The 23,419-nt window shown below is 50.4% G+C and overlaps 6 protein-coding genes across 6 annotated transcripts; 3 read left to right on the top strand and 3 right to left on the bottom strand.

Moving 5' to 3' along the window:
• Window positions 1–8,481: 8,481 nt before the first annotated feature.
• On the bottom strand, window positions 8,482–11,038 carry EI90DRAFT_3069475 (major facilitator superfamily domain-containing protein). Its single transcript, XM_039061162.1, is given in 13 exon segments — window positions 8,482–8,712; window positions 8,790–8,858; window positions 8,934–9,084; window positions 9,151–9,260; window positions 9,412–9,701; window positions 9,784–9,946; window positions 10,018–10,205; window positions 10,268–10,293; window positions 10,360–10,433; window positions 10,505–10,709; window positions 10,722–10,724; window positions 10,816–10,945; window positions 10,997–11,038. 10 exon segments carry the CDS (start codon window positions 10,556–10,558, stop codon window positions 8,536–8,538), a joined length of 1,302 nt encoding a protein of 433 aa, XP_038912923.1. The 5' UTR covers window positions 10,559–10,709; window positions 10,722–10,724; window positions 10,816–10,945; window positions 10,997–11,038; the 3' UTR covers window positions 8,482–8,535.
• A 2,050-nt stretch (window positions 11,039–13,088) lies between these two features.
• Window positions 13,089–14,021, bottom strand: EI90DRAFT_3069485 (uncharacterized protein). Its single transcript, XM_039061163.1, has one exon. It carries the CDS (start codon window positions 13,860–13,862, stop codon window positions 13,356–13,358), a length of 507 nt encoding a protein of 168 aa, XP_038912924.1. The 5' UTR covers window positions 13,863–14,021; the 3' UTR covers window positions 13,089–13,355.
• Window positions 14,022–14,070: 49 nt separating this feature from the next.
• On the top strand, window positions 14,071–17,962 carry EI90DRAFT_1898862 (uncharacterized protein). Its single transcript, XM_039052308.1, has 21 exons — window positions 14,071–14,185; window positions 14,236–14,424; window positions 14,480–14,587; window positions 14,644–14,862; window positions 14,987–15,501; window positions 15,555–15,608; window positions 15,660–15,740; window positions 15,796–15,852; window positions 15,904–16,051; window positions 16,107–16,244; window positions 16,299–16,376; window positions 16,429–16,509; window positions 16,568–16,687; window positions 16,739–16,819; window positions 16,868–16,917; window positions 16,969–17,122; window positions 17,198–17,242; window positions 17,295–17,554; window positions 17,605–17,669; window positions 17,718–17,840; window positions 17,896–17,962. Exons 2-20 carry the CDS (start codon window positions 14,373–14,375, stop codon window positions 17,725–17,727), a joined length of 2,316 nt encoding a protein of 771 aa, XP_038912925.1. The 5' UTR covers window positions 14,071–14,185; window positions 14,236–14,372; the 3' UTR covers window positions 17,728–17,840; window positions 17,896–17,962.
• A 383-nt stretch (window positions 17,963–18,345) lies between these two features.
• EI90DRAFT_3146450 (uncharacterized protein) lies at window positions 18,346–19,701 on the top strand (the record flags this gene model as incomplete). The annotated part of the gene is made up of 7 exons (XM_039065413.1): window positions 18,346–18,705; window positions 18,758–18,818; window positions 18,873–18,966; window positions 19,023–19,269; window positions 19,332–19,346; window positions 19,404–19,550; window positions 19,606–19,701. The coding sequence occupies 7 exons, from the start codon at window positions 18,346–18,348 to the stop codon at window positions 19,699–19,701; spliced, it is 1,020 nt and encodes a 339-aa protein (XP_038912926.1).
• A 17-nt stretch (window positions 19,702–19,718) lies between these two features.
• On the bottom strand, window positions 19,719–20,343 carry EI90DRAFT_3291254 (DNA directed RNA polymerase; the record flags this gene model as incomplete). The annotated part of the gene is made up of 3 exons (XM_039067267.1): window positions 19,719–19,926; window positions 19,976–20,068; window positions 20,136–20,343. 3 exons carry the CDS (start codon window positions 20,341–20,343, stop codon window positions 19,904–19,906), a joined length of 324 nt encoding a protein of 107 aa, XP_038912927.1. The 3' UTR covers window positions 19,719–19,903.
• Window positions 20,158–21,841, top strand: EI90DRAFT_2975562 (PQ loop repeat-domain-containing protein). Its single transcript, XM_039055862.1, has 7 exons — window positions 20,158–20,630; window positions 20,707–20,782; window positions 20,834–20,955; window positions 21,016–21,237; window positions 21,295–21,380; window positions 21,452–21,520; window positions 21,584–21,841. The coding sequence occupies exons 1-7, from the start codon at window positions 20,520–20,522 to the stop codon at window positions 21,756–21,758; spliced, it is 861 nt and encodes a 286-aa protein (XP_038912928.1). The 5' UTR covers window positions 20,158–20,519; the 3' UTR covers window positions 21,759–21,841.
• Window positions 21,842–23,419: the final 1,578 nt, after the last annotated feature.

A 23,419-nucleotide genomic window follows, 5' to 3' on the forward strand; every position in this document is an offset into this window, starting at 1 on the left:
AGTACTATCACCTGCAGGTGGCCAGGGCACATCCCTCACCGGTCGCTGTCCTGAAAATCCTCTTGGGTCTCCACTTCCTGCCCTTCTCCCTCTGTCTCCGGTTTGTCTACCAGCTGTCTCCTCAGCCCCTCCATGAGTGCTCTGAGGTCTTCAGGGTGCATCCGTCTGGCTCGGTGGGTTTTCGGTTGCAGGCAATCCCATGCAATGTGCCCTGGTGTGTTGCAGTTGTAACACAGCCTGTTTCGCCTCTGGTTGATCCTTGAGCAGTCAAGGTCCATGGGTTGTGGCCCTGCTCCTGCTGCGGGGCACAGCGCGGCGGGCTGGGGTGCAGCAGCGGCAGGTAGGGGGCATGGCTGCAGGAGAGTGGTAGGGAGTGGGGGTCTCAGGGGCAAGAGTGGGGGCCTGGCGGGGGCTAAGCAGGGTTGCGTCACCTGGAAACGCCACCACTGGTTGTCAAGGAGGGTGGCCTCGCGTTTCCACTCAGCCCAGGTTGTTGGCATGGGGTGGAGGTGGTAAATGCTCTTGCGGAGCTGGGAGTTGATCGCCTGTTCGAAGTGATCCACTAGCCCCACGTCCCCTAGCCGTGAGGTGGGTCCGAGGATCTCAAACTCCTGGTTGATCTTATCCATGGAGTCGCTGCCCTGCTGCAGAGTGGCCAGCTTCTGTCTGGCTGTGGCCTTGTGGTTCGGTGTCAGGGCACACACCCTGACTAGCCCGGACCCGGACCCGCATCCGGACCCGCTTCCACCCGCTGCGCTTCCCGCATGCGCACACGCTCCGCGCGCCGCATGCTCCGGGCCCGGTTCCTACCCCTTCATGTGACTTCCGGGTATCCCCGGAAGTTTTGCTGATATTGTGGCCACTGTGGGAAGATGAGAAGTTAGCTTCCTTCTCATCTCCTTACCCACAGTAGGCAAGTGTATTCTACATTGCCTTTATCTATTCATCTCCTTACCCACAGTAGATTGTGCCCTGGATAGGGCTGGCCAGACCTGAGGCTGTGGGCCATAGGGGAGGGTCATGGGAACCCGGGAGTCATCCCCTGACATTCAGGTCCTGGAACATGGCATTGAGTTCCATGTTGAACTCGTCCATGGTGAGCTGGGGGGAGCCCATCGTCAGTAGCGCAATGGCACTGCATCGCCCACGCCCCCACAGTCCCTCCCTTCATATAGGACAGGACAAAGAGGATCTGGGAGAGGGCATTGGGGAATTCCGCTGCTCGGATGTGTCATATCCATACAATCCTGACCTCCGCTCCGGGCTCCCGGAACTCCGAACTCCGACTTCCGGAGTCCTACTTCCCTTCCGTCACCTCCTCCTTGCCGACTCCCAAGAGGTTATCCCACCTCTGGCTTGGACACCACCTTCGGTCCGACTCCGGAACATTCCGGGTCCGACCCCAACCTCGACACCTTCCAGACGAGTACGCAAAACCTATGCTCCCGACTCCGGACCTCCGCTCCGGTATCCTGTTCATGTCTCGTCTCCGGAACCTCCGGTCTTAGCTCCGACCTCGGACTTTGACCCCACCTCCGCTTATACCCATTGTATTGGTTAGCTCATTCCATTTAATTACGTTTGCCAATATTCCGGAGTTTAACCTCCGAGTTCGGACTTTCCGGGCTTACTCCGGACCTTGCAACTATTGCATTGTCCATTTCAATTCCGCTATTCTCCCTCATTCCTATTTGGGCTGCTGCTTCCTTCTATTCAGTCAGCTAGCCATTCCCGACTCCCATCCTCCTTCCTTCCTTCTTGGGCCTTGGCCCTTCATTCCTCCTTTGGGAAACACCATTGAGTCAAACACTTGACCCTCGGTGTTGCTCCTCTTTCCATCTCCCTTTGTCTCCTTTTGTCCTACCCTTGTTCCTTTTGATTCCGGACCCCTCCTTATATACAATGTACCTAGTAACTTGTAACCTCAGTCCGAAATCGACTTGAATTCCCCCCAAGAGACTTTCCCTCTGCTAGATCCGAAATTAGGGACCCCCAGGACAACCAGCAATGGCACAGCACTCCACCTGAGTCGCTGAGGCCGAGGTCCTTCCATGCTAAGTCTCCGATTCCATTCCGGAGTCGTCCGAATCCGCCCATTCTAACAGGATGTGGAAATATATGCCGCATTCGGCCTTGAAGCGGTCAAGGTCTTCAGCTGCTCCAGAGAAGGCAGTGGGGGAGCGACTTTAGGTGGTTTGGGTCTGGGGGCAGGTGCAGGTGTTGGTGCAGGAGCCGGCGCCGGTGCAGGCACAGCTGGGGGCTGGTTTTGAGCTTGGCTCTCTACGATTGCCTGGAGCTCTTGGAATCGGGACAGCAGTTCATTGTACTGCTCTCCGGTCACCATAGCGGGGGAGGCGGAGGAGATGAGGTTGAAGCCTTCTTCTGCTGTCAGGGACAGCTCCGAAAGCGGCGAGGTCCCGGCATGCGGGACTCAGTGGGACGAATAGCGGCTGTGCATAGCAGCGATCCCGTTGCAGGGTGAGCGTCCCCAACCACTTAGTCTGAAGTGGGAATGTGAGTTATCATTAAAAGGGAAGGCTACACTACTTGCCTGAAGTGGGAATGTGAGAAGAAGGCTACTTCTTCAGTTCCCACTCCAGCTGTTATTATATACATGCAGGGTTGATCACATGGGGTGCACCACGTCACCCTCGCACACAGCCATGGCTCTCCGGGTGCCTCCACAGGAGATCCCGAGAGGGCCCACTGTGGGTGTGCGGTGAGTGCGGCAGCAGTAGCGGCGATATAGGGATGGTAAGATACAGGAGGGGAAATGGGCATGCGTGCCAGTGATACATTGAACAGCGGGAAAGGTGGTCCATGTAAGAGAGAGAGAAAGAAAGAGAGAAAGAAAGGAGAAAGGAAGAGGGAGAGGAGGGAGAAGCAGTGCAGAGCAGGGGTCAGGCAGGGCATGTCGGGGCATGCCCTGACACTCTTCCACCTGTAAGTTAGGGCACCAGACATGTCACTGGGCACAGCACTCCTGGCAGAGTCACTGAGGCCGAAGCCCTCTGAAGAACACTGAGTCATCCCCTGCTCTTGTTCCAAAACCCGGTCTTTGACAGGGAGACCTCAAGGCCCAGTTGCCTGGATGCTGTTCAAGCAATAGTGTTCCATCTGGCTGAACTGAGTCTCACACAGGGGGAGATGATGACACAATCAAAATATGGCACCTGGGGCCCTGCCCCGGTTGCAATTGTCCTTGTAAGTACCATGCCTCTACTACATTGACTACTATATGATCCAGACACTGTTGTGTGGAGCCCACCTGCTCCACAGGATTCTTCGGCACAGAGATGCCAATGGGGTAGTGAGCCGGCTGCTTTGTTAGTGCCAGAAGTCCCCTACTGTTGGTGTTCCCATGTCAAAGAATGGAAGATGGCAAAAAGCCAGGAATCATATGAACTTACAATGACAAGGCAAAACTCTTGGGGTTTCCCATAATTGAACATGTTGCATCTAAAAAACCCTCATTCTTGCTGAGTTATTCAATCAATCCACTGGCCTCTGTCTTGAAAATCCATCTTCTCACTATCTGTTCCTTGGGCCTCCATTCAAGTGCAGACAGCGCCATCCCAATCTATTGCTCAGCATTCTGTATTACCTACAGCTCCAGTCCAAACGTTGGGATCTCATTCTGTACCAAAACCTACTCAAGTGACTGCTACTTCTTGTTTCGACAATGTAGGAAATGGCAGGAACAACTGAGCAGCTCACAAGGGGGAGATCACTCAGCACACATTGAGTCAGGCTGTAAACACCTGTAAGTTGTATTCTAGGCACCCATTGTCAGCCAAAAGATATTGAGCAACAAATACATGACTGAAACTAGAGTTGAGACCGGTAACCAGGTATGTTAATAGTCCACTCTCAGCCATAGTGTTGATTCCCTGGCTCACATATGCTTGCACACGGAATTTAGCTTTTTTGACAGCACTTGTCAGAGACCAGATCGAAACAAAGGAATGTCTCCATGGCGGAGGGCTTCAGCCTCAGCGACTTATGCCAGGAGCACTGTGCCAAGTAACACGTCCATGCCCTAACTTACTAACTGGCAACCAGAACTAAAAGGGGTAAACTCTAGTCAATTTTATTACTGGGGTGTAACCTATTTACAAGTCAAGTATATATAGTTACAGCGGGGGTGGGTGTCAGAACCGTGCGAAGGTTCGCCGAGGGTAGCCGTAGGCGACCGAGCGTTGCCCGCTAGTGATAAAGGCGTCCTACACCCGACCGAGCTTTAGCGAGGGATAAACCCCACCGATCTCGAGGCCGAGGCTACTTAGGCGAGTGAGCCGGGATTTCGGCTTCAACGACTCTAGGAGGAGCGTTGCGCCTCGTTCTCGACGCGGTCCCGATACTTAGAAGGTCGGAGGTCTCGCGGGGACAGAGGTAAGCTCTAGGGGGTAATTCTAGTTGATTTCGAACTACAGTACAGGCATTAGTTACAAGCCGTATATAAGCGCTAGGGAACTGAATAAGGAATAAGTCGCCAGATCTCGCAGAGATTGCGGGCGGAGAAAAGAAACAGGAAAACAAACAAAGAGCACGTGCTCAAGACAGCGAAGGTCAAGCGTGACCTTCGCCGCGAGATAACAAGGTGCGGCGAAACATGGAACAACGGGTCACGGCGCTCTGCGCCGCTAGGTCGTTCAACGACAAGGAGGAAAGGTGTTGTGGAGAGGTGGTGGGAAGTGGTTAGACGGCGACGGGCGGCGAGCGGAGTGTGCGGGGAGTGTTCGGGCGTGGGAGAAGGTCAGGGAGGAGGTCGTCTGGCCCTGGGGAACGCTGGGTCGTGACAGTGGGCCCATAAACGACGGGGCCGAGCAGAGCGGAGCTAATGGGGTTAAACATTAGCTGACTGAATATTACCCACAAGTCAGGTTACAGGGTTAGCGGAATGGTAGGTGATAACCCAGAAGCGGAAAGGAGGGATAGGCCCGAAGGTGGGCTTGCAGGGCAAGCGAGTGTATTGCCCAGCAGAGGCAGGAGTGCGCTAGCGGACATCGGAGCTGTCCGGAAGCCTTCGGGGCTCCATACTTAGGGAGGCGTAGGTAATAAATTGAAAAGAGGGGGTGGTGACCATCGAGGGATACCGAGGTGATTGCAGAATATGGGAGCTCCAAGGTTAGTGAAGAAGGAGCGGAGGTAGTCCGGAGAGATCAGAGGTAATGGAAGTCGATGGCTGTGGATGGATATGACAGCACTGACCAATGCCCTTGCCTATTTTGATAGATTCTCCCCATCCCCCACTTTACTGGTTGCATCTCTTCCACCTCACTTCCTCAAGTTTAATTCACCGCTCTACCCATCACATCTCTTCATTCCAACTCTCGGATTTGGGAGTCCTTTGAAAGCAAAGTCAGCCAGGAGCTGAATAATGATGATGCACATTGACCACCTTATCTTCCAGTCAACCCCCATTCCCAACAGATTTTCCATATCTAAACTGTCATTCCTTCACTCTGACTCTTGAGTTTAATTCACTGCTCTACTTATTACATCTCATCTGCCTAACTTCCTTGCCCCAATTCTCATCAATGTTTCCCAGATGTCATATCTGTACAATACCCAATCCCGATCCAACTTCCGGACCCTCCTCTCCACCACCTCTGGAGTCCTACCTTACCCCCGTCCGCTCTGATACCCACCTTCAGACATGACACCACTCCTCTCATTCCTCCTATCACCCCTCACCTACCTTACCTCTGTCTGCTCCAATACCCACCTTCGGATGTGACCCCACTCCTCTCATCACTCCTCTCACCACTCCTCTCGTCACCTCCTCTATCCACTCCTCTCATCACACTCCTCCCTCCTCCCCTCTTCTGCCAACCTCTGCCAAAGTTACAACCTTCCGCCACAGTCCCATACTGTCAGGGCATGCCCCGACATGCCCCGCCCAACCCCCACTCCGCACCGCTTCTCCCTCCTCTCCCTCTTCCTTTCTCCTTTCTTTCTCTCTTTCTTTCTCTCTCTCTTACATGGACCACTGTCAGAGACGGGATTATTGTCGGAGTCGGGCAGACTGTCAGAGTCGGAACACTGTCAGAAGGTGGATAGAAGACGGATTGGGTTCTGTCTGAGTTGAGGTCGGAGGTGATGCAGAGGTCTGTTGGAGCGCGCGTGCGGATATGCAGGCAGAAATATGCGGCGCATCCGGAAGCGCTGTTCAAGGTTAGCAGAGTGGGATCGCGGCCTCAGCGACTCAGGTGGAGCGCTGTGCCCTGAGCTTGACGTTTGGGGGAGATCCCATATTTATGGATTGACACTCACAGCGGACTTCAAACAAGACTTGCGGGCGGAGCGGACCTGTAGGAGGAGCGCGGACTCCGTGAGCATGGACTCAGAGGGGGGAAGCCCCCTTTGCAGAAGGAGAGACTCAGACCAGACAGGGGGGTACTCTAGTTGATTTCAGACTAAGGTCCCTGAAAGTATTTACAGGATATAAATAGGCAGGAGGGAAACACAGAAGGACCGGTCAGTCCGGCGCGGTCCGGCGCGGAAATAAGCGGGGATTGTCAAACTGAATGAAGGACAAGAGCCTGGGAAATGGGAGGCAATGAACTAAACAAAAGCGGATCAAGTGCCAATATTGACAGGTAATAAGAAGTGCATCAGCACATGGATCAAGTGCCAATATTGGCAAGCTAAGCGAATGAATGGATGAACAATATAGGCACTCGGCAAGGAATGAATGGTATGCTGCCGAGTGACAAGATGGCCAGAGGAAAGCGGAGGTCAGCGCGCGGCGCCGATACAAGTCCGCAAATAAGCAGGGTCGGTGCGGTGCCGACACAAGTCCGCGAAGGGACATGGAAATCAGCGTGGTGCTGACAAGTCTGCAACAGAGGGTGGTCCGTCAGTGCTGTCACAAACAAGGGCAGCATGATGGCCAGCAAGGTCAGAGGGGAGTGTTGGCCTGACCACAGGGTGTGGAGGGCAACCAGGAGTGGCAGAGGTCCAGAGGGTGTGGAGGTGGGCAGAGGTACAGATGCGGGTGGAGGTCTGGATGCAGTGCATGGTTGATAGGGCAGGGGGCCAGACATCGGATTGGGGGCTGGTTAGATTGGGTTTTGGGTTGGCAGATTTGCCTATCAGCATCGATTCGCCACTGACGGAGCCCTGGGATTTGTCGGTCGTGACAACCACCTTTCCCGCTGTTCAATGTATCACCGGCACGCATGCCCATTTCCCCTCCTGTATCTTACCATCCCTATATCGCCGCTACCACCGCCGCACTCGCCCCACACCCACAGTGGGCCCTCTCAGGATCTCCCGCAGAGGCACCTGGAGAGCCATGGCTGTGTGCGAGGGTGACGTGGTGCACCCCACATGATCAACCCCGCATGTATATAATAACAGCTGGAGTGGGAACCGAAGAAGTAGCCTTCTTCTCACATTCCCACTTCAGACTAAGTGGTCAGGGATGCTCACCCCACAACGGGATCACCACTACACACAGCCGCTATTCATCCCACCGAGTCCCGCACGCCGGGACCTCGCCGCTTTCGGAGCTGTCCCTGACAAAGAGTCCTTTTCAAGAGAGGGGAAACTTTGGTCGATAATTAACTGAGGGTTAGGTATCTACAAGCATTGTATATATATAGATACAAGAGTGAGTCCCACACCAGGACTTCGCCACTTTCCGAGCTGTCCCTGACAATTTGTAACTTTTCCGACAAGGCCAAGGTCCTCCCACTTAAGTCTCCCATTCCATTTCCGGAACCACTCCGAGTCACCACCATTCTAACAGTATACACTTGCCTACTGTGGGTAAGTGAGAAGAAGGTTAGCTTCTCACTTTCCCATAGTGGCCACAATATAAGGAAAACTTCTGGGGATACCCAGAAGTCACAAGGGGGATGAGATCCGGGGCCCGGAGCATGCGGCGCATGGAGCATGCGGCGCGGCGCGGGGCGCGCATGCGGGAAGTGCAGCGGGCGGATGCGAGTCCGGATGCGGGTCCAGGTCCGGGCTAGGTCAGGGTATGTGCCCTGACAGGGACTGAGCGACAATATCGCTAGTCCATCATTTCATCTTATACTCTAAGTCATCTTTGGTACTTGCAGCCTCAACTGCTTCACTAACGAGTTTTGACGATTCCATTACATTGTCTCATCCTTTGCGTTTGTAATACTGTATTATACATTTACAAAAGGTGAAGGCATACACGATGCGCGCACAAAACCGTACAAGGGTCGTCCATTCCGGTATCGAAATAAGTGTGACGAGGAGTGGCGGGTTCTGCCGCGTCAGACGGCATCCACCAGTTATTCTTCAAACGTGACTGATTTCCCCGAAGTTAGCACTACCTCCCTTTTATGGGTGTCACGCGTCAAACTGACCCAGTCGGTAGTTGATCATGTACATACAGTTGTATATTCCAAATCAACACTGTAATTATGAAGAAACGTATCTGATCAACTCAAAAAAGCCCAGGGCCTCTTGAACCAATCCGTGATCTGCATCCGTGTCTGTCTAATTCCCCAACTTCAAAGGCAAGGTCACTCATCCAAATCTAGTACAGCCTTCCTAGAGAACATGTCTTCCCTTCCGCCCTTCTCTCTCTTCTGCATCGTTTAATCTCTTCAAGTGCCACTTTGTGAGCGTTGCGAATGCCATTGCAGGCAATAATGCGACGATGTTGACGCTAAACGCGAGCAGATATTGAGGTGGGCCGGTGTAAAGATAGGAAGTCCAGATGTTTGTCTGACGGGAATTAAGGGATGAGTACACAGTGAATGGATTAGAGGAAAGTAGGAGCTGACGAGTAAGGTGTGACGTACTGAATTACATATCGAGTTCAGAAATGCGAATGCAGCCGCACGTTTCTCGGGTGGTTGATCAATTGTTTGCTGGAATTTGGGAAGTCACAACCAGCGTGAGCGTCAGAAGGTTCACTGGGAATGCTGTAGAGGATATAAACGCACAAAGATCCAGCTCCATGTGACAGACATTGAGGCAAAGATGGAGGCAGGAAGAAGTAGCATCGCGAAATATCTTGGTGCAACCGCTGTCGTTGACAAAATAACAGCGTGCGCTAGGGTCGCTACGGTGAGCGGGCAGATAATATGGTTGAAGCTAGATCAAACGGAGTATTCCAGTCGGTCTCTGAAAGGAAGAGAAAGAATAGTAGTAAGGACTTACCGTGTTTGTGTCTTATCCGAGTGAATGCCGTTAAGCAGCATAAAAATACAGCACAGAATGTACGGAGGTGCTGTCAAGAGGAGTGTCATGTTCCTGGGATAACCCAGGGTCTGCACAACCGCTAAAAGGATAAGTGTTACAGTCAGTCCTGTAAGACAGGTCGCATTGGAATGAGACGGACAAGGGAAGAAGTTCGTAATGGCAGAAGAGATATCTGTCGAAGGGATCAGGCTAACAATTCTACGCCAATCATCGATAAACGGGTGTCTTACAAATTCCCATCATAACCCCAAGGAACATCCACACCTTGCCATCCACAAACACCATCTGCAGCACCTCCCATATACTTATTCTACCCCTGATCTTTCCCCTCATGTTTAAGCCTACCGCGGCAGCTTCGTCAGGACTTCGAAGGGCGGCATCACGCTGGAGGCGCCATATTGCGAATTCATGTTGCTCTGGGTTGAGGTGCGAAGATGTGGAGGATGATGGAAGGTCCGGGAGGATGAGCATGCTTATCAAGGCGACTGACACCGTTACAATCCCCTCGGCTGAGATGATAAATATCGAACGGAATATGTGTGACGGTGGGAATGGTGAGGAATGGTGAGGAATGGTGAGGTTCATGCTTACTCAGGAACAACCATCGCCATCCTGCGATACCGAACGTTCCGTCCAGTCTAAGTAGGCCAATTGCCATCAGATTCCCAAATGCATTACCTATTTGGGCACCACTTTGGAGAAATGCAATGCGGAGTGCAAGCTCTTTTTTGGTGTACCACGATGAGATATAATACTATGCAACGAATACCACGCGACCAGCCCCAGTAAATTGGAGTGAAAGACATGGTCTGATGAAAGGCTTACTAAGGCTCCGGGAAAGAATGCGCTTTCAGCGAAACCCAACAGGAGCCGGCATAGCAGTAAACCGGTGAAATTCCGTGTGAGCCCAGTACACGCAGACAAAAAGCCCCAAACGACCATACAGCCGCATAAAAAATATGCGGGTCGAGCGATGCGTGAAAGGATTATATTCGAGGGGACTTGCATGGATACTTTGTTGGGAATCATCGCTCTGGGTGAGAAACCCGAACAGGTTCGAAGCAGCGGCACCTACTATACCCAATGTAGAGAATAGAAATGCTTGTGGAGATGGCACGAATCAGTCACCGCAAGTAGTGCACATGCACGATTAAGGAAAAAGTGTACCAAGTGTCGTACTGTTTCTCTGTCAGCCCTAGGTCATTTTCGAGATTTGCAAGTCTTGCAGAAGCTATATTATTCTAGTCGAAGGCGATCCGTTAATCATGTTATACTGGAACTTCAGGAGTGCCCGAGTGGTATAGAATATCACGCACTCTATCAAGTTTAGAATGTAAATAAGAACTAAAAGGGGCAAGAGTTGCATATCGATCCCCCTCACGACATCGCGCTCGAAAGAAGATAGACGCCGCTGGGACCATGATTCAAACGGCGATAGGGAGAGTTCAGAAACAGGTTGAAGGAAAGGTGTCGTCTCGGTATATGATGTTTCTGTTGAGTCGCGTTGGGAAGGGGTGCTTTTTGTTTGGGGTTGAAATTTGGCCAGATTCAAAGGCACGCCCAGGAAATGGACGAGCAAATTAGCCCAATTCGCACAAACGGAGCAGCGCGTTGAGTACCCACTGATCGGATAAATCCATGAGGGATCCAAAATGCCCAAATTATCAGATGCAAGGGTGGTAACGGAGGCCAAAGTTGTAGCGTGAGGTGCCTGAGGCTTCCAAATATGATGCAATAAGCTGCTAGCCACACGCCAAATTAAGCTGAGTAATTGTTATGAACGCACACGTCCTGATTAACGCACGACTTCCAGAAAACTTCTGCGCGTTCCTTTGCCGTCCAGCTTTGAGATGTCAATTCAATTTGTTTGGCAATTGCATAGGCTCCATCAGGATTGCTAAGCAGGTGACCAGCCTCTGGATCAGAAGGCTTCAACGAATTGCCCGAAGCCTTATTTCACCCTAAGTACTAAGTTGCCTCCATCGGCAGATCGGATGGCGATGGTTCCGTGTGTGTTCTGGGCTTAGGCAGGACCCCCTCCTGCGTCCGGGTGGGACTCGAGTCACACTTTACAGGTGATGGTTCTGTCTCATCACTCATGATCGCATGGCAAAGCAGCAGCGCTAGTCTCTAATGTAGCGCACAGCGAGTTACATAAGTATAGGGATTATCAGGACGGTAGAATGATGAGGGCCAGTTGGTAGTGTCGAGGATGCATGTCATGTAGAAAAATAATAAGGGACAGAGGCTGCGGGCCGCCACCGTCCCCCATGGCGATTCGGTGGGGAGTGCGGCATAGCGGCGAAGGGATTGGTGTATCAACCATCACTACATACAAACATGCCTTGACGGTGAGGGAAGAATGAAGAATGGATGTGGATATGCGTGATAATGAGGATGACGGATGGTTGGGATTATAACGGTGCACGGACAGAAGGCAATAATTTAAAAGAGATTAAGAGGATGCAAAAAGATAAAAAGGAACACGGACAGGAGAATTGCGAATCCACGTCGCTCTGGATCGAGGCGCGAAGATGTGGGGACGAAGGCACAGAAGGATGAGCATGCTTATAAAGGCTACTGACACCGTTGCAGCTCACTCGATTAAAATAACAATATCCGAACGTGTATGTGATAGTGAGGATAATCAAATTTCAAACTTACTAAGAAACAACCGTCGCCATCGTATGATGCCAAACATTCCATCCAATCTGAGCAGGCCGATTGCTATCAGACTCCCGAACGCGTCACCTATTTGGGCACCACCATGGAGAAATGCTGTGCGGAGTGCAAGATCCTCTTTGGTATACCATGATGAGATGTAATAAAGATCACGCAGCCCAGTGAGAGACACGGTCTGATGAAAAGGCACCTGGAAAGAATGCGCTTTCCACGAAACCCAAGAGGAGCCGACAGAGTAGACCGGTGTGAGGCCGGTGCAGGCAGACAAAAGGTCCCAGACGACCATGCAACCACATAAAAAATGTGCGGGTCGAGTGGTACGCGAAAGGATCACATTCGAGGGTACTTGCACGGATACCTTGTTGAGAATTGTTGCTTGGGTGAGGATGCTGAACAGGTCAGAAATAGAGGTACCAACGTAGAGCCTGAGAATAAACATGCTCGTGGGGTTGGTACGAGTCAGTCGCCGCCAGCAGCGCGCATGCACAATTAGAGCAAGGACTTACCAAGTGTCGTACTGTTTCCCTGTCAGCCCCAGGTCACTTTCGAGGTTTCCAAGTCTTGCAGAAGCTATATTACTTTGGTGGGAAGAGGGAGTTCATTGAACATGTTATACCTTTGACAACTTCGGGAGTGCGCAAGTGGTACAGAAGATCACACACTCGACCAAAGATATTTGAAACACAAATGAGACCTGTAAGGGGTATGAATCGCATGTCGATCCTTTTTTCACGACAGCTCGAAAAAAGATAAACGCCGCTGAAACATGGTTCGAATGGCGACGTCGAGAGATCAAGTGGAGAGGTGTTGTCTCTGTAGTTGATGGTTCTGTTGGTTCATTTCAAGATACTCTTTTTTATTTGAGGTTGAAATCTGGTGGTAGGCCAGATCCAAAGGCAGATCCGCGAAGTGGGTGAGCAAATCAGCCCGATTCACAATGCATACGCAAATTGGCCAGAATGGAGCGGCAAGGCGAGTGCTCACTAACAGGAGGAATCCAAATAATGAGGTACATCCAAATCGGGGGCGGTAACGCAGATCAAAATTACAGCGTGAAATAGGGCTCAATAAGGTACTGACCACACACCAAATCACGCCAATTGCAAGTAGCTGTAGCGAAAGCACGCGTCCTGATCGATTAACGCACAGTTTCCAGAAAACTTGATCTCGTTTAGAAACCTTCGATACATTTCTGCTGGTGGAGAGGAGATGGAGTTGTTCATCTTAGGCTCCTCGTGCATGGAAGCGCCAAGGGCACTGCGGAATAAATTACCGGCGTAAACACTACTAGTGTCACTTGTGTTGACGTCACTTGTTTCCCTAAAACCGGATCACCTTAAACATCGTAATACCCGGTATGTCCATAACAATTAAAGGACAGATCCATCAACTGGTATTGTAAACAGGTACAGTCGTGTCAATTAAGAATGGAAGTAGGCAGCAGTATACGGATTGTTTCAAGAATCGTGTTCAAGACCAAATTACGTGCTCAAACCGCTATGAATCATCTCCCCACACCTGGTGCAATACACTTCCCTGTCAATGAGGCAGCACAGCATCCCGACGGGGAAGAAGACGATCGCACTAAGTAAGCCCACTATTCCCCAGTATGTCGGCCCCGGAATATGGTGCCCCTCTTGAAGACAAATCATCGCAGGGTGATCCGGAGGAAGGTGCGTGGAAACCACATCACCCGTTTCAGGGTTCTGGAAGTGATAAAGGGTCTGAGTCGGATAGGGGGATACGGCTTGGTATCGGGGTTGGGCTTTTGCGCTAGGGTGTGGAGGTCCCGGTGGAGAGGGGTAACGCAACGCTGCTCGCTCATTGTATGGGAAGAGCAAAGAGGTCTGCTTAGGGGTAGTGGATACATGCTGAGGAGAGGTGGATGAGACATTCAAAGCGCCAGTGTCCCCGATCTCTCGTGAAGAAGGGCCCGCAGTGGGTTGCGACGAAAGGATGTTGGATGGCCCTGAAATGGTTAATGCCATGAGCACACCCCAACGCGTGAGGCCCAGTCTACCCACCTCTCGAAGGAATCTCTTCGTTCGTAGCAAGTTGGTATGAAGGAGGTGGTCCAGTGGGCGCAGGAGGTGTAACTGACGTGTCGAGTGGATTCCCTTTGGCCATGATTAACCAAAACGTGTGGGAAATCGAGAGTCGAGAGTCGAAAGTGGAAGAGATTCTGCTGAGCAATCAGCTAGAGTGTTAGGCAGGTGACCAGCCTCTCTTTAGCGGAAAGAGATAGGAGTGCTGCGGTCGCAGTGCACAGTAAACAGATTGTAAAAAGCGATGAAGGGCCGGCACTACCCCTGTAAGTCAAGGAAACTGTCTCGATCCCTTGTAAATATGACAACCTACCAGTTTGATCATTGATGTGCGCTCTTTGGAGCGCAGCCACTGGCACTGATGATCAACTCGGCCAACTCCTCCGCTTGAGCACGTGCCTCGAACCCGAAGTAACCCCAGGAAGGTTGGCCAACGGCCTCTAGTCGAGACGGATGCCAAAGGAGGGCAATTTGGTGCCCTTCAACGCGTCAGCAGACAAATCAAGTACGTGGCTCTTTTATTGGAAGCTACCAGTGCTCTTAGTTACTCTGTCTTGCAGACACGAATGGGGCACATCACAAAGCAGCGAGCGTCTTCCGTCCGCCAACCAGCGAAATAGCCAACGCGAATGGCGTGCGGAGACCGAGTTCAGGGAGTAACGCGACATGTATGCTTTGCTCTATCGTCTATTATTATTCAGCAATCTGAGCGCCCACGCTGCAGCCATTATTTCTCAACAGCCCTCATTGCCGGGATCACACAAACGTTCATTCTCTGAGGCTCATCTGAATCGCCCAAAGAAGAAGCCTCGACTTGACCGTCAACCTTCCGCTTTCGTGACAGGCTCATCCCGTCCAGTTCCACTTGCAGCTTCAACCTCGTCTAAGCCATCCGTGTCCAATACAGCTACACCAGGGAAATCCCCTGGTGTCTCAGCATTAGGTAAGTCCTCGAATGGCATAGAAAATTTGCGTACACATTCCAACGGTTCGGCAACCAGCTTCCATCATCACCGATTCGGACTCCGAGATCGAGATTCTGGAACCACTAAATCGATTCCCTTCAGGGAAATCTATTCCACAGAAGAGACCTAGCACAGGCCCTGAAATCATTGAGATATCGTCGTCCGACTCGGAACCGCCTTCCAAGAGCACGAAACAGCCGATAATTCGTAAAAAGCGGCCCCCGAAAGTCAAAGAAAATGAAACCCCCCACAAAACGCCAAAGAAGAGTGTGCCTCCGATTGCCCCCGTAGCAACGAAACAAGCCCGGCCATCGTCCAGCCTCGCAACCCCAAATACTTCCGGTTCTACCACAGCCAAACCGGTGCTATCACATTCCGCCACCGCACCACCTCCTGTTGGACGCACGGTGGCTACTCCCATGAGCCAAGCTGAAGAAGGCTTGAGCCGGGTCCGCCAGTTAATTTCGGACTTCATCAGTGTCCGTTCTGTAAATGTTCCAGATACTAGTGACACTGTATCACCGAAGGTGCCTAACAGCACACCTCATGGGAATCCCTTGCCGTTCCCTGCGAGTTCCCGAGCTGACAAGGGAAAGCAAAGAGATCCTGGCGAGAATGTGGGTGATTGTGATAGAGGCAATACATCCCACCTGAACTGGTTCGTTCCCAGACCGGTTTTATTGAGCGTTCCGGCCTAAGGAAAGTAGCAGAGAGGGAAGTTATCGTGAGTTTCTCATATTTTGTGTCCTGAATAGTGTCTAAGGTGAACCTGCAGGACGTTGACGCGCAATCCCTCGAAACGAGGAAAAAAAGAAAGAGAAAGAGAAAGAAATTTCCCATACTCGTCCTCCGCGAAGTAAGTAACTTCCCCGTTCAAATGCCTGCTAGAAGATGCTCAATGCTTGAGTCAGGGAAAGCTCCCCTCAACGTCAGTTGGCTTGAAGAAACCCCTCTTCATTGAACCATCCGTAGGCTATATTCCCTCACTTCATTCCGCACTTAAACGACTCTGGTGCTAGGCTTCGTCTGAACTCTCCTCTCACACCTCCGAACCAATTGTCAGGAACCCCTCAAATCATAAAAATGATTTTGCCACCGAGCGACTTGTAACCAAGCCAAAGAAAAAGGATCAGCAGCAATCAGCCATTGATCAAGTATTTACTTCTTGTAGGGATTTCTCTAGTTTTGGGTGGGCTAATGTGTTATTAACAGCTCCAGGCAGTTCAATCCCCTCCACCTATTTTACACTCAAAATCTTTATCACTTGCGTCAAATGAAAAAGAGCCTTCTGCCATTGCACCCACTCTCATATGTCAAAGTATCTCAGGTAATAAGACGTCGCCATGCGTCAAGTTGGCAGGCAAGTGGCAGTTCGCTCCGTCTTTACTTCACTCTGACATTTTTAAAAATTCAGAGGGGGAAACCGGCAACTCGAATTCCAGTGCCAAGCCGAAGTCTTTTGCTAAGTCCACTGGAAACGGGCAGGACTCAGGTGAAGCAGAAGATATCTGTGACCTGAGGGCGTGATCTGAATTTTTGGATAGCATCTACCTTTCCTAGTGCATGGCGTTCCGCGGCAACATCGAATTCAAGCCCTGCGCCATCTTCAGGGACAGATGCGACCGGTATGATTGATGGGTTGCCTTCGCCTCTTCCTGTAAACTCAATGTCTTCATATAGAAGATCTCGTTGGTGCTTTCGCGAGTCAAGAGGAAGACACGGGTCTTGGCACACCTTTAAGTAGTGACCACCCTCCAACCGCCGCTGCACCATCCTCAGGGACAGATGCGGCCGGTATAGTTGGTGGGTTGCCCCCGCCCCTTCCTATAAATTGTTCTCAAAGTCTTTATATAGAAAACCCCCTCGGTGCTTCTGCGAGTCGAAACGAAGACGTGGCTTTTGGTGCATCTTCAAATAGCGGCCCCACTTTCCAAGGCATGCATATTCAATAGATTCTTAATGTTTGCTGATGTTATCGCCCAGGACCTGCCCGCAAGTCCGTTACTTCATCCAATGATCCCAATGTTAATCAAGTGCGTTGAAATGCTCCGAGAGAATGCGGGTTGTGTATGACTGTTAATTAGCCCCCCATTGGGAAAAGGAAGATGGCGTCCATTGATGCTGGGTCCTCTGCTACAAAGGACGTCCTTCAGACTTCACCCCCGAAGCCGGAGCTGCCATCGACTGATGTGCAGAATAAGCAGGCTTGCAAGGTTTTGATAGACACAAAATGCTCGGGTGAGCAAGACGAAGAGGAGGTATCTGTCTTCGCGAAACCTCTATCAAGTTCAGCGTGTGCGATATCCCCCACAGTGTCATCAAGCATGGAACTACCAAATCCGCAACATCTGCAAAACCGTAAGGGATGTTTCTCTCGCTCTGACTTATGCTAAGCTTATACATTCATAAGTCCCGACGTCATCCCAGAAGGAAACCCCAGCTAGTGCCCGTTCATCACTTATTGTCACAAATCACATTTCGTCGGGAATAAAAGAGACACCGCCGGGCTCTGTCGGGTCCACGCGAATTACTCGACAACTTTCTCCAGATCCTACCACGGCGTCGGACAACATAGTAGCATCTGCGGCGGGTGTTTCATCATCTGAAATTGTTTCTAAGGAATTCCCCTCATCGAACAAGAAGCCTCTTGTTAATGGGACTGGGACTGGTGTGCTTGATTCGTGTCCAGCTCCTTTCGCTTGATTAAATCGAGGTTTTAGTCCTACTTGCACCCTCTGGGCGTTGTCCTCCACATGTCCCCACCCCCCAACCCTGGAGCAATACGGTATGTCGTTGGCATGAGTTAGCAGAACATCCCTGACTTTATCTGCAGATCAAGCTGAAGACACCAGATATGCCGAGTTTTTCCAGTGAAAACACTTCACTGGTTGAGCCACCGAAGATCCCTAAGCGGTCTGAAACGCCCCAGAATTCAACAAATCCGGACCTCGACTCCGTAAGTGGTGGTTGCGCCCCTAAGTTTGTTGTCCGTCACTAACATCAGTAACTAGACTCCCCTCTTGCGCCTAAAAAGCTTGAACTCGCACTTGAGGATTCCCCTTGAACCATCCGCGGCCGTTGCATCTTCATCCGGTCTCCACTCACTCAGGCTAAATGAATTGTCCCCCACCGCGTCAACATTGGGTGTGCACCGGCCTGGGCCCGTGTCTCCGACGTCTTCTGTTCCGCGAGCTCGCAAGTCAACATCAAAGGCTTTGATGAAAATCTTGGCTTCACCTACTTCTCTCGTGTCTCGGTCACAATTTACGCATAGGGCATCGCCCTCTTTTGGGCAAGCAGACACAGAACGTGAGAAGGAAAGGGAAGAAGGCTGGCAACGACGGCTGGATCTGATACGCCATTCGCAGCGTTTTGTGCCCGATCATCCACATATTGCATGGTGGTTGGTGGGCCAAGATGAGAAGCTTCATTATAAGTGGAAGATTGCCTTTGAAGATATGATGGCATTGGCGTGCGATTTTGAAGATCCTAGAGCACCCCCAGTCAAGATCTTCAATGAAGTGGATCCACATGTGGAGCCTCATCCAAAGTTCGAATTTCTTTGGACGAATAAAGTCATCCTTGGCCAAGATGTGCCCAAGTCGTCACGCGAAAATCTCAAAGGTTGTGGTTGCTTTGGTAAATGTGATCCGCAATCCAGGAGCTGCTTCTGCGTCAAACGTCAGATGAAGAACTGCCCGGAACTGAAGTCCCAACCTGGCTTTGCGTATGACCTGGATGAGACCTTGAAATGGGTCGATTATCCGGTGGTTTTCGAGTGTAATGATGAGTGCGACTGCGACCCAGATTGTCCAAATAGGGCATGTATTTCATTTACCCGTCCAAAATACAAGAATCTGATTTTCCATAAAGGTCGTCCAACGGGGCCGAAGGGCCCGCATAAGCATCAAGAAGACGAAGAATAAGGGCTGGGGTTAGTTTCTTTCGATTCCCTCCTCATAATTCAGCCTCGAACCGATAATCGTAGGGGTATTTGCTCAAGAACACATTAAGGAGCATCAATTCATTGGCATCTACTCTGGGGAACTGATCACGGAGAATGAGGCCGAGGCGCGTGGAATGTATGTGAAAAATTGTAGTCGTCTGTTGTCTCTCCATCTGAAGCCCGCTCCTGCAGCATGTATGGTGACCTTGGGCGCACGTATCTCTTTGATCTGGACTTTGAGAGTGTCCACATGATTAAAGAAAGACTTGCCCAGGAAGCGAGCGAGGCAGCGGAGCGAGCAACACGCAGTAATCATAAGGTGAAGAAGCAACGTGCTGCCGGATCGCCGAGCAGAACTCCACTTCAAGAAGATTCCGGGAGCAGTTCCGGGACAAGAGTCAACAGTGAATATACGGTAGACGCCTTCTACGTTGGAAATGTGAGTGATTGTGAATTCGATTTCCGGCTCATTTTTTCTAAATCCAGACTCTCCCATCGCAGCATACTCGATACCTGGCACGTATATTCTCGCTTCTCTTCACCTTGACCTATGCTGATTGCGTGCCCGACCAGAATCACTCGTGTAGCCCCAATTGTTTCCCCGTTCCGGTCTTCATCCAGGAATCTGACTTAGTCAAGCCTCTCATTTGTCTCTTCACTATTCAGGAAGTTCATCCTCACGAAGAACTTACGTTCTCGTATTTTGGGGAAGCGACAAGGGTGAGCAGAGTCATTGCCCTTGCTAATTTTCCCCTTACATTAAGTCACATGTTAGGCTCTCCAGTCTGGTGACGAAGACCAGCGATCGGGGAGAGTCTTTGTGAAATGTGAATGCGGCGCAGACCAATGCATCGGAATAATGTTTGGGTAGGTATCAGTCTGTGAAATGCTTGTGTTCTAAGACTCCCCAAATTATGTGCGCTTATGCATGTACGAAGATGGTGACTCCGGACACTTTAATTATATAATGTACATGTAGTCGCAAGTATTTTGATAATCATAGACTTTTGGGCCATGAGAACCTGACGCAAGCCCCGGTGGCAGGAAAAAGACCCGAAGCCATCAGAAGCTGGCTATCGGGCCTCAAACTGCACCACTGCGAAAAGTCAGTTTGAGACTGAGAAAATTTAGCGCAATGGACTGACTTCGTTTTGTCCGCTTCTTGTACATGATGCGGTGCCCACATTCTCTGCAACGAATGGGCTCTCGCGGCCGAATCTCCGTTCGTGCGCCACAATCTGCACAAGGTGTCAAAAGCTCCATGAGATTCATCTCCGATGTTGCACATGATGATAAATCACTCACCAGCACAGAGATACTCTAAATCTGCGATTCTTGGTGGATTGATGACATTCCCACCGACATCAGCGTTGTTGTTGTAAGCTGGCGTCTGACTCATGGTTCTTGCTAATCGAGAAAGGCTTTTGGCTCCGACTGCTTCAGGAAGGTCGTCACGTGCAATCACCTCCACTCGACACAGAATTGCGACATCGGATGGACCCTTCAAATACATTTCAGCTTAACTGTCTCGCTAGGCCACCTATATACCCCCCCTCCCCTATCTTTTCTTATATAGAGCTCCCTCTGTAACGGTTCCAGTGTCTATCGTCAGAGGGCTAAACAACACTCGAACTGTTACTCGTAGATTCACTTCTCACTTCTCTGGAATCCGTGGTCAAGACAAAGATCATGTTAATGGCTACCTCTACACTTCCAGCCCCAGAGGCTGCTGCTCGAGCACTCTCTGTCGTACTGGGTTGGACTTACTTCTTCGCTTGGAGTTTCTCCTTCTACCCTCAGGTGAGGCAGTCTTTGCTCTTCGGGGTTCACGTTGCGGTAAAACTGACGTCGGAGATTCTATCTCCGGCACTGTTAGATCCTCCTCAACTATCGCCGGAAATTCGTTGGGGGTCTTTCCATAGACTTTGCTACCCTCAATGTGATGGGCCACAGTGAGTGTCGCGTAATGCTTCTAAGTCAAGGTGGTTGACACCTCGTTGTAGCATGTTATTCCATTTATTCTTCCGCGTTTCTCTTCAGCCCAGGAGTACGCGAGGAATATCGCAGACGACACGATGGGCACAATCCAAGTGTTCAGCTCAACGATGTTGCATTTGCACTACACGTAAGTATCCTGGATCATGCTTTGAAGTGTGGGGTTGACATTTGTCGGATTACGCCATAGGCAGCCACTCTTGCGTCTATTACACTCATCCAAACATGGATCTATCCAAGAGAAATCGGACAACGTCTATCCACTGCCAACCGTTTCGTTGTCGCCATCGCTCTTTTTATGTTCACAACCCATGTCTTCTCCATCACTCTGGGCACAGAGCCGATCATTGATTTCTTATATATTCTGTCCTACTTTAAACTATATGTCTCAGTGGCGAAGTATGTCCCTCAGGTGAGTTTTCCGGCAACATGGAGCATAAGCATAAAAACTGATGAACGGCATTGGAAGGTTTGGGACAACTACCGACGCAAATCCACAATAGGTTGGTCCATTGGCAATATCCTATTGGACTTGACTGGAGGATCGTTATCCCTGTGAGTAGCAGCCCATGTTTGGCCCCTCGCGGTGTTGTGCCCCTATTCATGCTGCACATTCTTCACCTCAGCATCCAGCTCTTCATTGATGCAAGTGCGGATCATGATTGGGCGGCTGTTACTGGGAACCCTGTGAAATTGTATGTTACCTTCCGAACACACGCATCAATCGATCTAATGCATGCTCCCTTTTTTATCCACAGTGGTCTCTCGATCCTCACCATCATCTTCGACATGGTATTCGTAATTCAGCACTACGCACTATATACAACCCGAAAGGATTTCGCCATGGAAGATAAGGAAGGACTCACGAAGTCCGATCTTGAAGCCCAGGCTGCAGCGAACATGAACGAGAGAACGCGTCTGTTATCGAGCTAAGGTGCACGCCGATATGTATAATTTAGCTATATACCTGTTCACGACCTAGTTATGATAATATACAAGCCTATTTCTTTACATGCATGCAGACCATCCTCAACCAATGGCGGTCCTCATGGGCGTCGGAATGTCGTTGCCCTACACACTAAAACGCCGCAACGGAGACGAGAGCAGTCTACCCCGAAGGAGTGAGCTCCGAATAGACTCTCGACCGAGAAGAGAAGTTAATGCTAACCAGAAGGGGAATTCCTCATCGATAATAGCCGGATAGATAAGATGTCGGAGAGATAAAAGATACCGGTGAATGCCTTGTTACATTATATAATCACACTCCTACCAAGATAACTTCTCCTCTTTCAGTCCAACGCCTAAACGCTCAGGGTCACTCATATGAATAGCATGCGGGCTGCATCCAAGTTTTAATATTAAGAGGAGATCTAATCGCATGAAACAGTTAGATTAAACGGCTTATCTCTTGCTTATCCATCGTAGTTAGTGTATCAACCAACAAGAACGTGCTAGTTCGCTGGACCTTTGAATGGACTTCATGTCGCATGGGTACATTAAACGGTTTTTGGGGATGAGATGCTTATGTGCTTCAAGCGCCAGGCAACTGGAATGATTGCCGGTAGTGATGGGGATATGTCCACGGGGCTGTGAGTCGTATCGTATCATATCTAAGCATTGCACCTGCGGGAGTGTGGAACATATTGGAAAGCGTCATGCGTCGTTCGGCTTTTCTTTCCATTGTTATCCCGCCGTCTGCTGGATCCTGAAATTAGCAGCTCGAACAGGCCGGGAGTCACCCAGAAGAACGAAGCCGAGCGACCGCGACACGCGTACTTTCCAATAAACTTGCTCAGTGACTCCGAGTCAACGATCAACCCCAAAAATAATATCTCTTATCTATTGCGTGATTGTACCAACAGATGGCGTCGACAGGGCGGTAATTAAGAGTGGTAGACCTGCTGACGCGAATCTGAGTGGTCAAATAGGCTTTCCCTTCATGCACCGATGGAAGATATGAACCGGGTTGCGAGTTCTTCTATGTCGGGAACCACCGCGTGATCACGCAAGCGGAATTGGTACGCCCATGGACGATAAATGTATTTCCTACAGCATTGCACAACGTTGAACTGGTAAGTGAACCCAGTAGACTGGAAACCAACCACACCACTGATGGATTCGCCAAAACGCAACTATATTAAGCATCTGGTAGCGTTAACTTAATTTTAAGGCAATTATCAAATCAAGATGGACTTATATAGCTCGTGCATGTGAGAGTGTATCGTGCAAAGACACGCATACATAATTGGCGCAACAACTCAAGTCCCCACGCTTGTAATGGCCAATTATCAAGACCGACCTCAGACAGGGGAAGAGGGATAAATGCTGGATGACAAAGCACTGAAAGATATACCCACCCAGTCTGAAAGGACTGTTCAAAAGTTTAAAGGGAAGATATCGAGTAATATAATCATGGTTTAGATCGCTCAAAATGTTTGCAGCTTGTTGTGAGTGAGTGAAGATTGGGCTGCATCCATCTCACCGACTCCAGTGAGGTGGCTGCATACAACATCATCCCAGATCTCAGACGGAGCTGCATGTATAACGACATGCAACGTACATTGAGGTTGTGAAAATCCACCGGCTAGATACTG

This window comes from Cantharellus anzutake (genome assembly GCF_015039405.1).
Source record: "Cantharellus anzutake strain C23 chromosome Unknown EI90scaffold_45, whole genome shotgun sequence".
Lineage (NCBI taxonomy): Eukaryota > Fungi > Basidiomycota > Agaricomycetes > Cantharellales > Hydnaceae > Cantharellus > Cantharellus anzutake.

Coding starts and splice junctions, on each gene's coding strand:
- EI90DRAFT_3069475 (XM_039061162.1), bottom strand. CDS start 10,558: ATGCAACTCTTGCCCCTTTTAGTTCTTATTTACATTCTAAACTTGATA. Junction 10,294..10,359: donor GAGAAACAGTACGACACTTG/GTACACTTTTTC, acceptor CATCTCCACAAG/CATTTCTATTCTCTACATTG. Junction 9,947..10,017: donor CATTCTTTCCCGGAGCCTTA/GTAAGCCTTTCA, acceptor TTCGTTGCATAG/TATTATATCTCATCGTGGTA.
- EI90DRAFT_3069485 (XM_039061163.1), bottom strand. CDS start 13,862: ATGGCATTAACCATTTCAGGGCCATCCAACATCCTTTCGTCGCAACCC.
- EI90DRAFT_1898862 (XM_039052308.1), top strand. CDS start 14,373: ATGCCAAAGGAGGGCAATTTGGTGCCCTTCAACGCGTCAGCAGACAAA. Junction 14,863..14,986: donor CCCTGGTGTCTCAGCATTAG/GTAAGTCCTCGA, acceptor GATTCCCTTCAG/GGAAATCTATTCCACAGAAG. Junction 17,123..17,197: donor GATAGACACAAAATGCTCGG/GTGAGCAAGACG, acceptor TATCCCCCACAG/TGTCATCAAGCATGGAACTA.
- EI90DRAFT_2975562 (XM_039055862.1), top strand. CDS start 20,520: ATGTTAATGGCTACCTCTACACTTCCAGCCCCAGAGGCTGCTGCTCGA. Junction 20,631..20,706: donor GTTTCTCCTTCTACCCTCAG/GTGAGGCAGTCT, acceptor CGGCACTGTTAG/ATCCTCCTCAACTATCGCCG. Junction 21,238..21,294: donor TGGCGAAGTATGTCCCTCAG/GTGAGTTTTCCG, acceptor CGGCATTGGAAG/GTTTGGGACAACTACCGACG.